At 55.4% G+C, this 11,851-nt stretch overlaps 1 protein-coding gene across 1 annotated transcript; it reads left to right on the forward strand.

Moving 5' to 3' along the window:
- The first annotated feature begins 1,116 nt into the window (after window positions 1-1,116).
- On the forward strand, window positions 1,117-11,288 carry SLC12A9 (solute carrier family 12 member 9). The gene is made up of 13 exons (XM_007955849.1): window positions 1,117-1,297; window positions 1,538-1,672; window positions 2,354-2,485; window positions 2,884-3,192; window positions 3,821-3,928; window positions 4,056-4,167; window positions 5,237-5,394; window positions 5,503-5,585; window positions 5,991-6,115; window positions 6,268-6,460; window positions 6,628-6,802; window positions 7,023-7,169; window positions 10,405-11,288. The coding sequence occupies exons 1-13, from the start codon at window positions 1,117-1,119 to the stop codon at window positions 11,286-11,288; spliced, it is 2,742 nt and encodes a 913-aa protein (XP_007954040.1).
- Window positions 11,289-11,851: the final 563 nt, after the last annotated feature.

Consider the following 11,851-nt stretch of genomic DNA (forward strand, 5'->3'; position numbering starts at 1 on the left):
TACTCTCCCTCTGACCCGCTCCGGGGGGAAAGTGGGCAGGACTGGGCTGGGGAGGATGTTGCATGATGCGAGCCGGCCTGTGTTTTTGTTGTGGGAGTTGAGGGGTGTGTTTGGATTGGTGGGAGAGTTTTGGGGGCGCCTCGTGTGGGTGGGAGGAATTTGATGAGGCTAAGGAGAGGAATGCAAAAGCTGGCCAGTGAGTAAGGACGACCTGGGAAGAACTGATGCATTTGAATTACGGGATTGGCAAAGATTATTGAATATACCGTGGGCTGCCGGGAGAAGGAAAAAATCTGTTTGGGAAGAAGTATGGCTGGAATGCTCCGTAGACACAGGAGTGGCGAGACTTACTCTCCCGCATTTTGGACACGTTGTCAGGAGGGACCAGTCTCTGGAGAAGGACATGATGCTTAGTAGTAAAGTAGAGAGAATCAGCGTAAAAGAGAAAGACTCTCGATGAGAGGGATGGACCAGTGGTTGCAACAATGGGCTCAGAGGTAGCAGCAGTTGTGAGGATGGCACAAGACTGGGCAGGGTTTTGTTATGTTGTCCAGAGGGCTGCTGTGAGTTAAACTGATTCGATGTCACCTGACAACGATGATAAGAAATGGAGGCCGAGGCTGAGATAGGTTGAGGGCGGGGGTTGTAGGAGGCTGGAGCTTGGGAACATGAAGTTTCTTATGGCCCGTGGGTAAGGTGTTTGCTTGGGGCCTTGAGAGTGGTGGCCCAGGTCTCAGGAGGAGAGGTTGAAGAGCGTTCCCTGCCCATAACTCACTTCCCTTTTGTGGGATTTGCTTCCTCTTGTACTGTTTGTGCTGGAGGGGAGACAGGAGAAAGCTTTGCTTTCCAGTCTCAGAGATCTGGGAGGAGGGGGCTTGATAGCCAAATACTGAGGGCTTTCTAGTCCCCGTTGTTGGGGCCCTGGCTGGGACCACTGCCTCTTGAGCTGCTGGTAAGTTTGTACGCGTCTGTTTCCTTGTAGCCCTGCCCTTTGGGAAGGTTTCTTGATGCTTGGCTGGAGGTGTTTTGTGGGGCCCTTTGGAGCTGCTTTCACTCGTGAAATTTCTTTTGCAGGCCTCATAACCCATTTGTGGCTTCCTCTGCCCGTTCCCAGCCATGGCCAGCGAGAGTTCACCTCTGCTGGCCTACCGGCTCCTGGGGGAGGAGGGGGTTGCCCTCCCTGCTAATGGGGCAGGAGGGCCCGGAGGGGCGTCTGCCCGGAAGCTTTCCACCTTCCTGGGTGTGGTGGTGCCCACGGTCCTGTCCATGTTCAGTATAGTTGTGTTCATGAGGATTGGTAAGTGGGTGGTGGGTGTGGGGGTGCAGTGGTGTGGGAGGGTGGGACTGGGATGAGCTTGGGGAAGGGCCCTGAGAGAGAGAAGTGGTTGGTTGAAGGGTTTGGAGAGCAGGCTCCCTGTGGCCTTGGGCTAAGCTCTGCTGCGGAGATTACTGCTGATCAGTGGTGTAGAGGGTGAGGGGGGGATCATGGCCATGCTGTGCCACCCACCATGTGACCTGCTTTGCCCTTTTGCTCCAGGGTTTGTTGTGGGCCACGCTGGGCTGCTGCAGGCCTTAGCCATGCTTCTGGTTGCCTACTTCATCCTGGCGCTCACCGTCCTCTCTGTCTGTGCCATTGCCACCAATGGAGCTGTGCGGGGGGGCGGAGCCTACTGTATCCTCCAACAGTGGTGGACTTGGGTCTGGGAGGTTCTGTCTTCTAGGGAGGGTGTGGGAGTGGCCAGTACCCTCCATCCCTGGGAAGTCAGGGCACCAGGGAGGTGAGTTGTAATGAGTGACATATTCGTGCTGCCTCTGGTCCACCACAACCACACTCATCTGTCAGTTTGTCTCACTGTGGTGGCTTGTGGCTGTGGTGGTGTTGCTGTGAGGCTGGGGGCTATGCCACCGGTATTTCAAATACTAGCAGGCTTACCATGGTGGACAGATTTCAGCAGAGCTTCCAGACTAAGACAGACTCAGAAGAAGGAAGGGGCCACCCACTTCTCAAAGAATTGGCCGGTGAAAACCTCATGAACAGCAGTGAAACGCTGTCTGAGATATGTTATTGGTCTACCAGGTGTTTCCCCAGCTGTTATTTTGAGCCTCCTAGCAGTCTTGTCAGTTGAGTAGTTTTCTGTCCATCTCAGAGATGAGGAAATGAGCTCGGAGGGCATTCATGCAAAGCCGCGTGGCCAGGAAGTGGGCCCGCTAGGACGCGTTGCCACCAAGCGGTCCTGTGGGAGACAAGAGTCTTCAGAGGGCCGGCTGAGAGATCGCTTTGTTCCGTGGGCCCTTCCTTCTGCTCATTTCAGTTCCTTTTCCCTTAACACGCACCCCCTGCTTCCACTCTCAGTCATGATCAGCCGGACCCTGGGGCCTGAGGTTGGAGGCAGCATCGGCCTCATGTTCTACCTGGCTAACGTCTGTGGCTGTGCCGTCTACGTGCTGGGGCTGGTGGAAGCTGTGCTGGATGTCTTCGGGGCTGGTCTGTGGGCTCTCCACCCCAGTCTTGACAGCTCTGTGGGTTTGGGATTCTGGGACCATGAGGCAGAGAAGCCCTCTCCAGGAGAGAGAGAAAGTGATTCCTTAGCTTGATTTTCTTACGTCCTTACTGGGTGCCCAGCCTTATGCAGGTGATGCAGACATCTGGGTGATTGTCCTTGCCCATAGGGAGTTTGACATCCAGTCCAGGCAAATATTCCTAAAACTGACAGCAAGATTAGTGGTCCCCACGGGGAGAGCTTGGATGCTGGGGTAAAGCCGAGTAGGGGAAGAGGATGGGTGGGGCAAGGGAGGGTCTCTTTTTGCTTTGGGTCATAGTTGGGGGGTTCTGAGGCCTTTCTTTGGGGGTCTGGCCTTCTAACTGTCCTTTTCTCTTTTCAGATGCCACAGGGCCCAACGGACTTCGAGTCTTGCCCCAGGGCTATGGCTGGAACCTGCTCTATGGCTCCCTGCTGCTAGGCCTCGTGGGCGGGGTATGCACTCTGGGAGCTGGGCTCTATGCCCGGGCCTCCTTTCTTACATTCCTGCTGGTCTCTGGGTCCCTGGCCTCGGTGCTGGTCAGCTTTGTGGCTGTGGGGCCCAGGGACATCCCCTTGACACCTCGTCCTGGCCCCAATGGCTCCTCCCTGCCAACCCAGGTCGGCCACTTCACTGGCTTCAATAGCAGCACCCTGAAGGCCAACTTGGCTGGTGAGCTGGGCACCGTGGTGCCAGGGTTCTCGGGACGAGGGCCTGGGCTTGTGAGGGCTAGGCCCTTGGAGTCCGTGGATGGGAACAGATGTCTCAGAGAATTGGGGGCAGGATACCTGGACCTCAGAGCAATTTAATTAAAATTCGTTCAGTGTGTGTCTGTGCTGTGGTTTTTGCCCAGCGGGGACCACAAGATAGTCTCTGGCTTAGAGGAACTTGAGCCCTAGTTGGAGAGATAAGATACACATTCAGGAAACAATTCAATAGCAAAATAAGACAGAGTGAGATTCAAACAGACAACAGGGAGTTTGGGGCAGGAGACCTGGCCTGGGGGAAGGTGGGAGGAGGTGGAGTGGGTAGCATTCAGATAGGAGCAGGGAGGGAGGGTATTTCTGGAAAAAGCATGAATTAAGGCCTGGAGGGAGGGACAGAGGAGTATGGGGGGAGAAGGAAAGGACCCGTCCAGCTACGCTAGGGCCAGTGAGGAGGTTGGGGCTGGGGTCTTGGTGAGGGCTGTGGGAGAGGTGGGGGGTTGTGGGATGTGAGGAGAGGGTAGCCTGGCCAAGGTGTCTGTGTCCCTGACAAGGATGCTGACATCTTCTCCGTCCTGGGAACAATCCCCCCTCAGCTGGCTACGCCCTGGACTACACCACGGGGGCAATGATGACCTTTGCCAGCGTCTTCGCCGTCCTCTTCAATGGCTGCACCGGCATCATGGCAGGAGCCAACATGTCAGGTGCAAGTTCCTGCCTGTGGCCTCCTGGGGGATGGGGGCTGCCACCTCCTGCCCTTCTATGGGCCGTGAGGGTCCCGAGGCACAGGAGGGTGGTGGAGAGAGCTGACCTCTGCTTCCCTTGCTCCAGGGGAGCTGAAGGACCCCAGCCGGGCCATTCCCCTGGGCACCATTATTGCCGTCGGCTACACCTTCTTCATCTACGCCCTGCTTTTCTTCCTCTCCAGCTTCACCTGTGACAGGTGCCTGGGGGGTGGGGGCGAGCCAGGCCCTTGAGAGGGTGGGGGTATCAGAGCAAAGGTCAGTAACCCTGCATCACCAAGGGAAGCATGGGCGGGAGGAGCAGATACCCAGGTTTGGGGTAGGAGGAAAAAGAGGACTATCTCTGCCGTTGGGAATGAGATGGCTGCCACTGCTTGGGCTGGCTGTGTGGTGAGAGTAGCCTGTAACCAGGATTTGCCATGTGCCCGCCATGGAAGCATTGATTGTGTGTGTGTGTGTATGGAGGGGGCTTTCTAATCAATTTATATTTTCAAAAATACTTGGTCTCCTATACTGACCGTAGTGATACTGCCTCGGAAACTCAAAGAAGGGTTGCTATGAGTTGGGGCTGACTCGAGGGCACATAACAACAACAACAACAAACAACGTACTGGAAGGAAGGAGCTCTGGTGGTGCAGTGCCTAGGGCATTTGACTACTAACCAGAAGGTTGGCGGTTCAAACCCACCAGCCACTCTGTGGAAGGAAGGCTGGGTAATCTACTTCCATAAAGATTTAGCACCTTGGAAACCCAAAGGGGGTTCCTGTTAGTTAGAATTGAGTTGATGGTAGTGAGTTTGGTGTTTTGGTTTTATACTGGAAGGAGCTCTGGTATCATAGTGGTTAAAGCATTCAGCTGCTGACCACAAGGTCAGCGGTTCAAACCCACCCGCTCTGTGGGAGAAAGATGAGGCAGTTCTGCTTCTGTAAGGATTTCAGCCTTGGAAACTCTGTGGGGCAGTTCTACTCTGTCCTATATGGTTGCTATGAGTCAGAATGGACTTGGTGGCAGTGGGCTTGGTTTTGGTCGGGTGCGTGTACTGCTGAGAGTGACCACCCTGTCACTGAATCCAAAGCAGCCGAGTGATAGCAGTGGATACCCAGGGAGGCCACTTGGCACAGTTGGAGTGTTCTCTGATCCTTGAGAGGGGGGCTGGGTTGGTTGAGATGCACAGCTTTTTCCCACTTCAGTGCTGTGAACACTTTGCTCGCAGAACCTTGTGGTGTTTGCATATCTCTTACTGTGTTCCCCTTTCTTCTTCCCTTCTAGGACCCTGCTGCAGCAAGACTACGGCTTCTTCCGTGCCATCAGCCTGTGGCCCCCACTGGTGTTGATCGGCGTCTACGCCACATCGCTCTCGGCTTCCATGAGCTCGCTCATCGGCGCCTCACGTATCCTCCACGCCCTGGCCCAGGACGACCTCTTCGGTGAGCGCTCCCCTGCCTCATTGCTGGGCTCCGGGCACACCTTCTCGGCTCTGCCCTAGGCCCTGCTTGACCCAGGCTGATGGGGCTGCTGCGTATCTGTTATCACAGGTGTGATCCTGGCGCCCGCAAAGGTTGTGTCCCGAGGAGGAAACCCTTGGGGCGCTGTGCTCTATTCTTGGGGCTTAGTGCAGGTCAGTCTCCCTCTTCAAGCTACCCTGCGTCATCCCTTACGGCATCATGGCCTGGTCTCAGGATGGAGAAGGGACGAAGCTTGGGCTGGGAGAGATGGGTAGCATCCCCGGGTGGTGCAAATGGGTTAACATGGTTGGCTGCTAACCACAAGGTTGGAGGTTTGAGTCCATTCAGGGGCATTTCGAAAGATGGCCTGGTAATCTACTTCCAAGGGTTCACAGCCACTGAAAACCGTGTGGGGGACAGTTCTAATCTGGCACTCACGGGGCCACTAGGAGTCAGAGTCGATGCGATGGCAGCTGGCTTGTTGGTGACATATGTCCTGGAAAACAAAGCTACGTTGGAGTTTTGTGCAATGTATTGGTATTTGTATTAAAACACCCAACCTCTTGGTCCTTGCCCAGCTGGTGCTCCTGGCTGGGAAGTTGAATACACTGGCCGCCGTGGTCACTGTCTTCTACTTGGTGGCTTATGCCGCAGTGGACCTGTCCTGCCTGAGCCTGGAGTGGGCCTCAGCCCCTAACTTCCGGTAAGAGAGTAGGATGCCTGTGTCCCTAGAGGAAAGGAGGGAGGCATGGGAGGGCCGTGGACCAGAGGGACGGGGGCGGAGATGAGTGTGGAGGGGCTCTGGGGGTTGAGAGCAGGCTCTGAGTGTCCTTCCTTGTCTCTGTCTGCCCCCAGCCCCACCTTCAACCTGTTCTCCTGGCACACCTGCTTGCTGGGCGTGGCCTCCTGCCTGCTTATGATGTTTCTCATCAGCCCAGGGGCCGCGGGCGGCTCCCTGCTGCTCATGGCCCTGCTTTCAGCCCTGCTCACAGCCCGAGGGGGCCCCAGCAGCTGGGGCTACGTCAGCCAGGCCTTGCTTTTCCACCAGGTTGGGGGAGCTTGGAGGGGGGTGGTGAGGGGCGGCCATCCAGGAAAGCTCCTCTTCTCCAGGGGGGGCCTCCTGATCCCCGGGCTGGAGTTTGCGGTCCTGTCCGAGAGGTGCTGCGTGGCTGTCCTTTCTAGCCTTTCCTCCCCACCCCTCATCCATGTCCTCAGGTGCGCAAGTACCTACTGCGGCTGGACGTGCGGAAGGAACATGTGAAATTCTGGCGGCCGCAACTGCTGCTCTTAGTGGGGAACCCCCGGGGCGCCCTGCCATTGCTGCGCCTGGCCAACCAGCTCAAGAAGGGGGGCCTCTACGTGCTGGGCCATGTCACCCTGGGTGACCTCGGTGAGTGGCCCTCCTGCTCACATCCCCACCCGCCCTCCCCACCTTGGTCTCAGACATTCTTTGTGTCCCACACCTGCCGCTTCTTCCCAGATGACCTACCCAGCTGGCCACAGCCTGCCCTGACCTTTTTTCCTTCTGCCCATTTGGGATTTGGAGTCTAGGAAAAAGTGAAGGAGTTTGGTCCCACCGTGCTACCTTCCTTTGCCTGCTTTCTCTGCAGACTTCCTGCCCTCGGACCCCGTGCAGCCGCAGTATGGGGCGTGGCTGAGCCTGGTGGACCGGGCCCAAGTGAAGGCCTTTGTGGACCTCACGCTCTCCCCCTCTGTGCGCCAGGGAGCTCAGCATCTGCTGCGCATCTCAGGCCTTGGTGAGCTCCTTTGTCCATTTCCTCCAGCCCCTGACCCGGCCCCCTGCAGTCTCCGCTCCCCTCTCCCAGGGAGTGAATCACAAATTACAGACTCCAAGGAACTGAGAAGCTAGTGCAGATAAGACCAAGTGGCCACAGATAACCACCACATAGTGGGTGGTGGGTGATAAGGTCTAGGAAATGCTGAGGTTTAGAGATGGGGTGACACTGTATTTTTCCTGGTCCCAAAATTGGGGCACAGGCTCTGACCAGTCTGTTGTGTTTCTGGAACAGGAGAGTAAGTATTCGAGTCTGGGGCTGCCCATCAAATCTAGGGCAGATTTCTGAAGCCCCAGAGTTCAGAGAAAGGCAGCCTCCTCAGCACTGATGTGACCAGGAAGGGTTTTGAGAAGAGATGGTATCTCAGCCAGGCCTTGTATGGCGTAGGGCCCAGAGCCCACAGACCACAAAGGATGCTGGGGGTGCAGGGAAGGGTTCCAGCTTTGTGGAGGTGTCTCAGTGCTGAGGCTTCTGCCTTGGGCCACACGTTCTTCCAAATTCGTGCTCAGTGTCTGTGGCCTCCTCCATTTACCCGTTGCCGTAGTGCCTAAGGCATTTGACTACTCACCAGAAGGTTGGCGGTTCAAAACCACCAGCCACTTTGTGGAAGGAAGACTGGGCAATCTACTTCCATAAAGATTTGCCCCCTTGGAAACCCAATGGGGATCTCTGAATTGGAATCGACTCGAAGGTAGTGAGTTTGCTTATAGTTTTGTGGAGTCAACCTGACTCACAGCACTCCTAGAAGACAGAGTAGAACTGCCTCATAAGGTTTCCAAGGCTGTCAGTCTTCATAGAAGCAGACTGCCTCATCTTTTTCCCAGAGCACCTAGTGGGTTCCAACCACTGATCCAACTACCGACCTTTTCGCAGCCGAATGTCTTAATTGTGGCGCCACCAGAGCTCCTTCTTCTCTGTTTGGGATCTGATTGATACTCAGCAGCGTTGGACTTTGCAAATCAGAAAAGCTCAGGAGGGGGTGTCATTGCTTTCTGTTGCGATGTGGGGGAGTCTATACCCCTTGAGGTGTTTCTGATCATTATTAAGCATTGTTAGATACCCCCAGGCGCATCTGAGGGCCTGGTCTTTCCTCCGCCCCACCCTTTGTGGGAAGCCTGTGCAAAGAGGCCACTAGAAACTTCCCTGATTCAAGTGAAAGGGGAAGTATTTCTTCTAAGTAGTGCATTCTCCCCATGTGTGGAATTTGATTTACTGGTAGGTTTTGGGGGCTCTGGTGGTATAGTGCCTAAGGCATTTGACTGCTAACCAGAAGGCTGGTGGTTCAAACCCACCAGCCACTTCTTGGAAGGAAGACGGGGCAATCTACTTCTATGGAGATACTGCCTCTGAAACCCGAGGAGGGGTCGCTATGAGTCGGATTCGACTCGACGACAGTGAGTTTGGTTTTGGTTTGGTAGCGTTTGAAGGACCTCTTGTAGCAAGGTGCCGAAGGTATCTGACTGCTAACCAGGAGGTTGGTGGTTTAAACCCACCAGCCACTCTGCAGAAGCAAGACTGGGCAATCTACTTTTGTGAAGATTTACCACCTTGGGAACCCAATGGGGGTCACTACGAGTTAGAGTCAACTGGATGGCAGTGGGTTCAGTTTTTGGTTTGGTAGTTTTTTTGAGCCCGTTTGTTTCATGAGGAGTCATCTTAGAAATGGTCTGTGAAAAGGGCACGGAGGTGGTATCTTCTGACCTCTTCCAATCTCATCAGAGGGAAACAGAATCCCCATCAGCAGCCCAAGACTTACTCTGTGAGGCCAAACATGCCGTCACCCTCCAGCCTTTTACCAATTCTGGTACCAACCGTCCCTCCCACGGCACTTACTACTTCTCTGCTGGGTTCGATAATACATTGCAATGGCCACACAAAACTCACAGACAGTACTCACAATTGTGGGATTTATTAGGGAAGTAACAGCCTACAATTCAGGTTCAGGAATGAGCTCAGGATACAATTTTGTGATCAGGACAGTCTCCCCTCTGCTATGCCCTCAGGCACGCCTCTGTCCGCTCCCAAGTCCTTTTAGCAAGTCTCAGTCTTCCTGTAAATGCAGCTCTGTGAGGGGTAGAGATAATCCCACCGACAAGTACAGGAAGTCCCTCGGAGCAGTCCCTGCTTAGGATCTGACTTATGTACAACCCAGTTAGGAACCAACCCCATAAAGCCAGTTATATTAAAAACTCCAGTTACATAGAGCAATTCCTAAAAAACAAATGAGGTGCTACTTTGCAATGCACGTCAAAGCATTGTTATTATCACTGTATTATGTTATAGTCTTTTTAGTATCTGGAAGTGTTTCTTTTTTTATTCACAGAAGGGTACACTGTATACATATATTAAGATAAACACATGACTGACTGACATTAGATACAAATGGTAACTAACCGTCCTGACATACATACAAATTTGCCATAAAGGACAGATCTAGGAACGGGACTGCCCATATCATGAGGAGCTGTTGGCAGGGACGCTGCATGTTGTGGTTCACACGCGTGCACACCAGCTTGGTGCTGGGCTGCTGTGTTCATGTGCTGGCCCCTGGACCTCCTTGCAGGCAGACTTTGGGCAAGTTACTTCCCTGCTCTGTGCTCTGTGCCTCAGGTTCCTTATGTGTGAAACCGGAGAATAAGCCAGAGCTTGTGTCAAGGATAAAATGCATTAAAACGTGGAGTGCTTTCTATAGGACCTGGCCCCTGGAAAGTTCCTCAGGGGTGATGCCCCGCTCTTTGCAGGAGCACAGACCAGCCTTGTCTCACATCACAGCAGGGCCTGGACACTTTCCCTGGCGATGGAGGCCATGGGCTTAAGTAACCAGGATGTCAAGCTCTCCCATTGTGAGGAAGGTGTGGCTGCTGCTTAAATAGGTGCAGTGAATCACACCTTACTGTCTGTGGGCCACAGTGCTCACTTGTTAAGAGAATCCTGTAAGGTGAACTTTGACTATTTAAATGGAGATCAGTGAAGAGGTTAGTCACATAAATTCGTGTGAAAGTGTTCAGGGAAAATGAAAAGTCGTTATGCAAGCGTACGTAATATTGCCATTAGAACCCACACAGGGTGCATCTGTAATACCTTGTAGCTGACACATCAGCTGTCAGTGTGTGTGAGTGGGCTCCCATTAGGTGGTAGCAGTTCAGCCCCAGTCTGATCTGTCTGTTCCCTCCTGCCTCCCCCTCTGTGTCCCCAGGTGGCATGAAGCCCAACACGTTGGTCCTGGGTTTCTATGATGATGCTCCACCCCAGGACCATTTCCTGACCGACCCGGCTTTCTCGGAACCTGCTGATGGCACCAGGGAGGGGGGGGGCCCGGCCCTGAGCACCTTGTTCCCTCCACCCCGGGCTCCTGGTAGCCCCCGGGCGCTCAGTCCCCAGGACTATGTGGCCACCATGGCGGATGCCCTCAAGATGAACAAGAATGTGGTTCTAGCTCGAGCCTGTGGAGCCCTGCCCCCTGAACGGCTGACCCGGGGGTTTGGGGGCACGTCTCAGCCACACCATGTGGACGTGTGGCCCCTCAACTTGCTGCGCCCCCAGGGTGGGCCCGGCTATGTGGACGTCTGTGGCCTCTTCCTGCTGCAGATGGCGACCATCTTGGGCATGGTGCCCGCTTGGCACAGTGCCCGGCTGCGAATCTTCCTGTGCTCGGGGCCTCAGGAGGCCCCCGGGGCGGCCGAGGGGCGGCTCCGGGCACTGCTGAGCCAGTTAAGGATCCGGGCTGAGGTGCAGGAGGTAGTGTGGGGTGAGGGGGCTGGGACCAGGGAGCTGGAGGAGGAGGGAGACTTCCAGAACGGTGGGCGGGGAGATGCTGAGGCAGAGGCCCTGGCATGCAGCGCCAACGCCCTGGTCCGGGCCCAGCAGGGGCGCAGCAGAGGGGGAGGGCCCGGTGGGCCAGAAGGTGGGGATGAGGAGGGGGGCCCTGCCACTGCCCTGACCTTCCTCTACCTGCCTCGGCCGCCGGCCGATCCTGCCCGCTACCCCCGCTACCTGGCCCAGCTGGAGATCCTGAGCCGGGACCTGGGTCCCACCTTGCTCATCCATGGTGTCACCCCTGTCACTTGCACTGATCTCTGATGCCTAGCCCAGCCCATTCCTCGTGGTGGGTAGAGAGGGTCCACCCAGGCCTGGCGACCCTTCTTAATTATTGTGTGTGGAGGAGGGGAAGAACCTCGTCCCGCCCACCATCTCGTGCCATCCACGCTCTTGGGAGTGGAGCCCCATAGAACTGTCGAGGGGTTCTGGGCCCTGGCACCTCCTCTGTTGTGAATGGGCCTCTATACTCGAATGCAGCGAGGCTGTGCACTGAAGTCCCCACTTTTGGGGGGGTGCGGTCAGAAGCCCCCCTCCCCCTCCACTGGTGCCTTGATGGGAGGGGCTGGCTCTCCTCTTCCGACTCTAGGCTACCTCAGTTGGCCCCCTCGTCGATGATAGGCTCACCGACCCTGAGGTTGTGATGTGTTTGTTCTGTTTTATTTTTCTAACTCCGCTGTATGGTGAATAAAATTCCAAAACACTACTGACTGGCTGAGCACTGCCGGGCTGGGCAGGTGAAAGGGGGGAGGGTCGGCAAGGGGGCCAGGAACCCTTGGGGAGGGCAAAGTCCTTATCAGCACGTGGAAAAGGGAGGCGTGCTGGAG

This window comes from Orycteropus afer, unplaced genomic scaffold (assembly GCF_000298275.1).
Source record: "Orycteropus afer afer isolate SDZICR_OR568_19922 unplaced genomic scaffold, OryAfe1.0 scaffold00542, whole genome shotgun sequence".
In the NCBI taxonomy this organism is placed as follows: Eukaryota; Metazoa; Chordata; class Mammalia; order Tubulidentata; family Orycteropodidae; genus Orycteropus; species Orycteropus afer.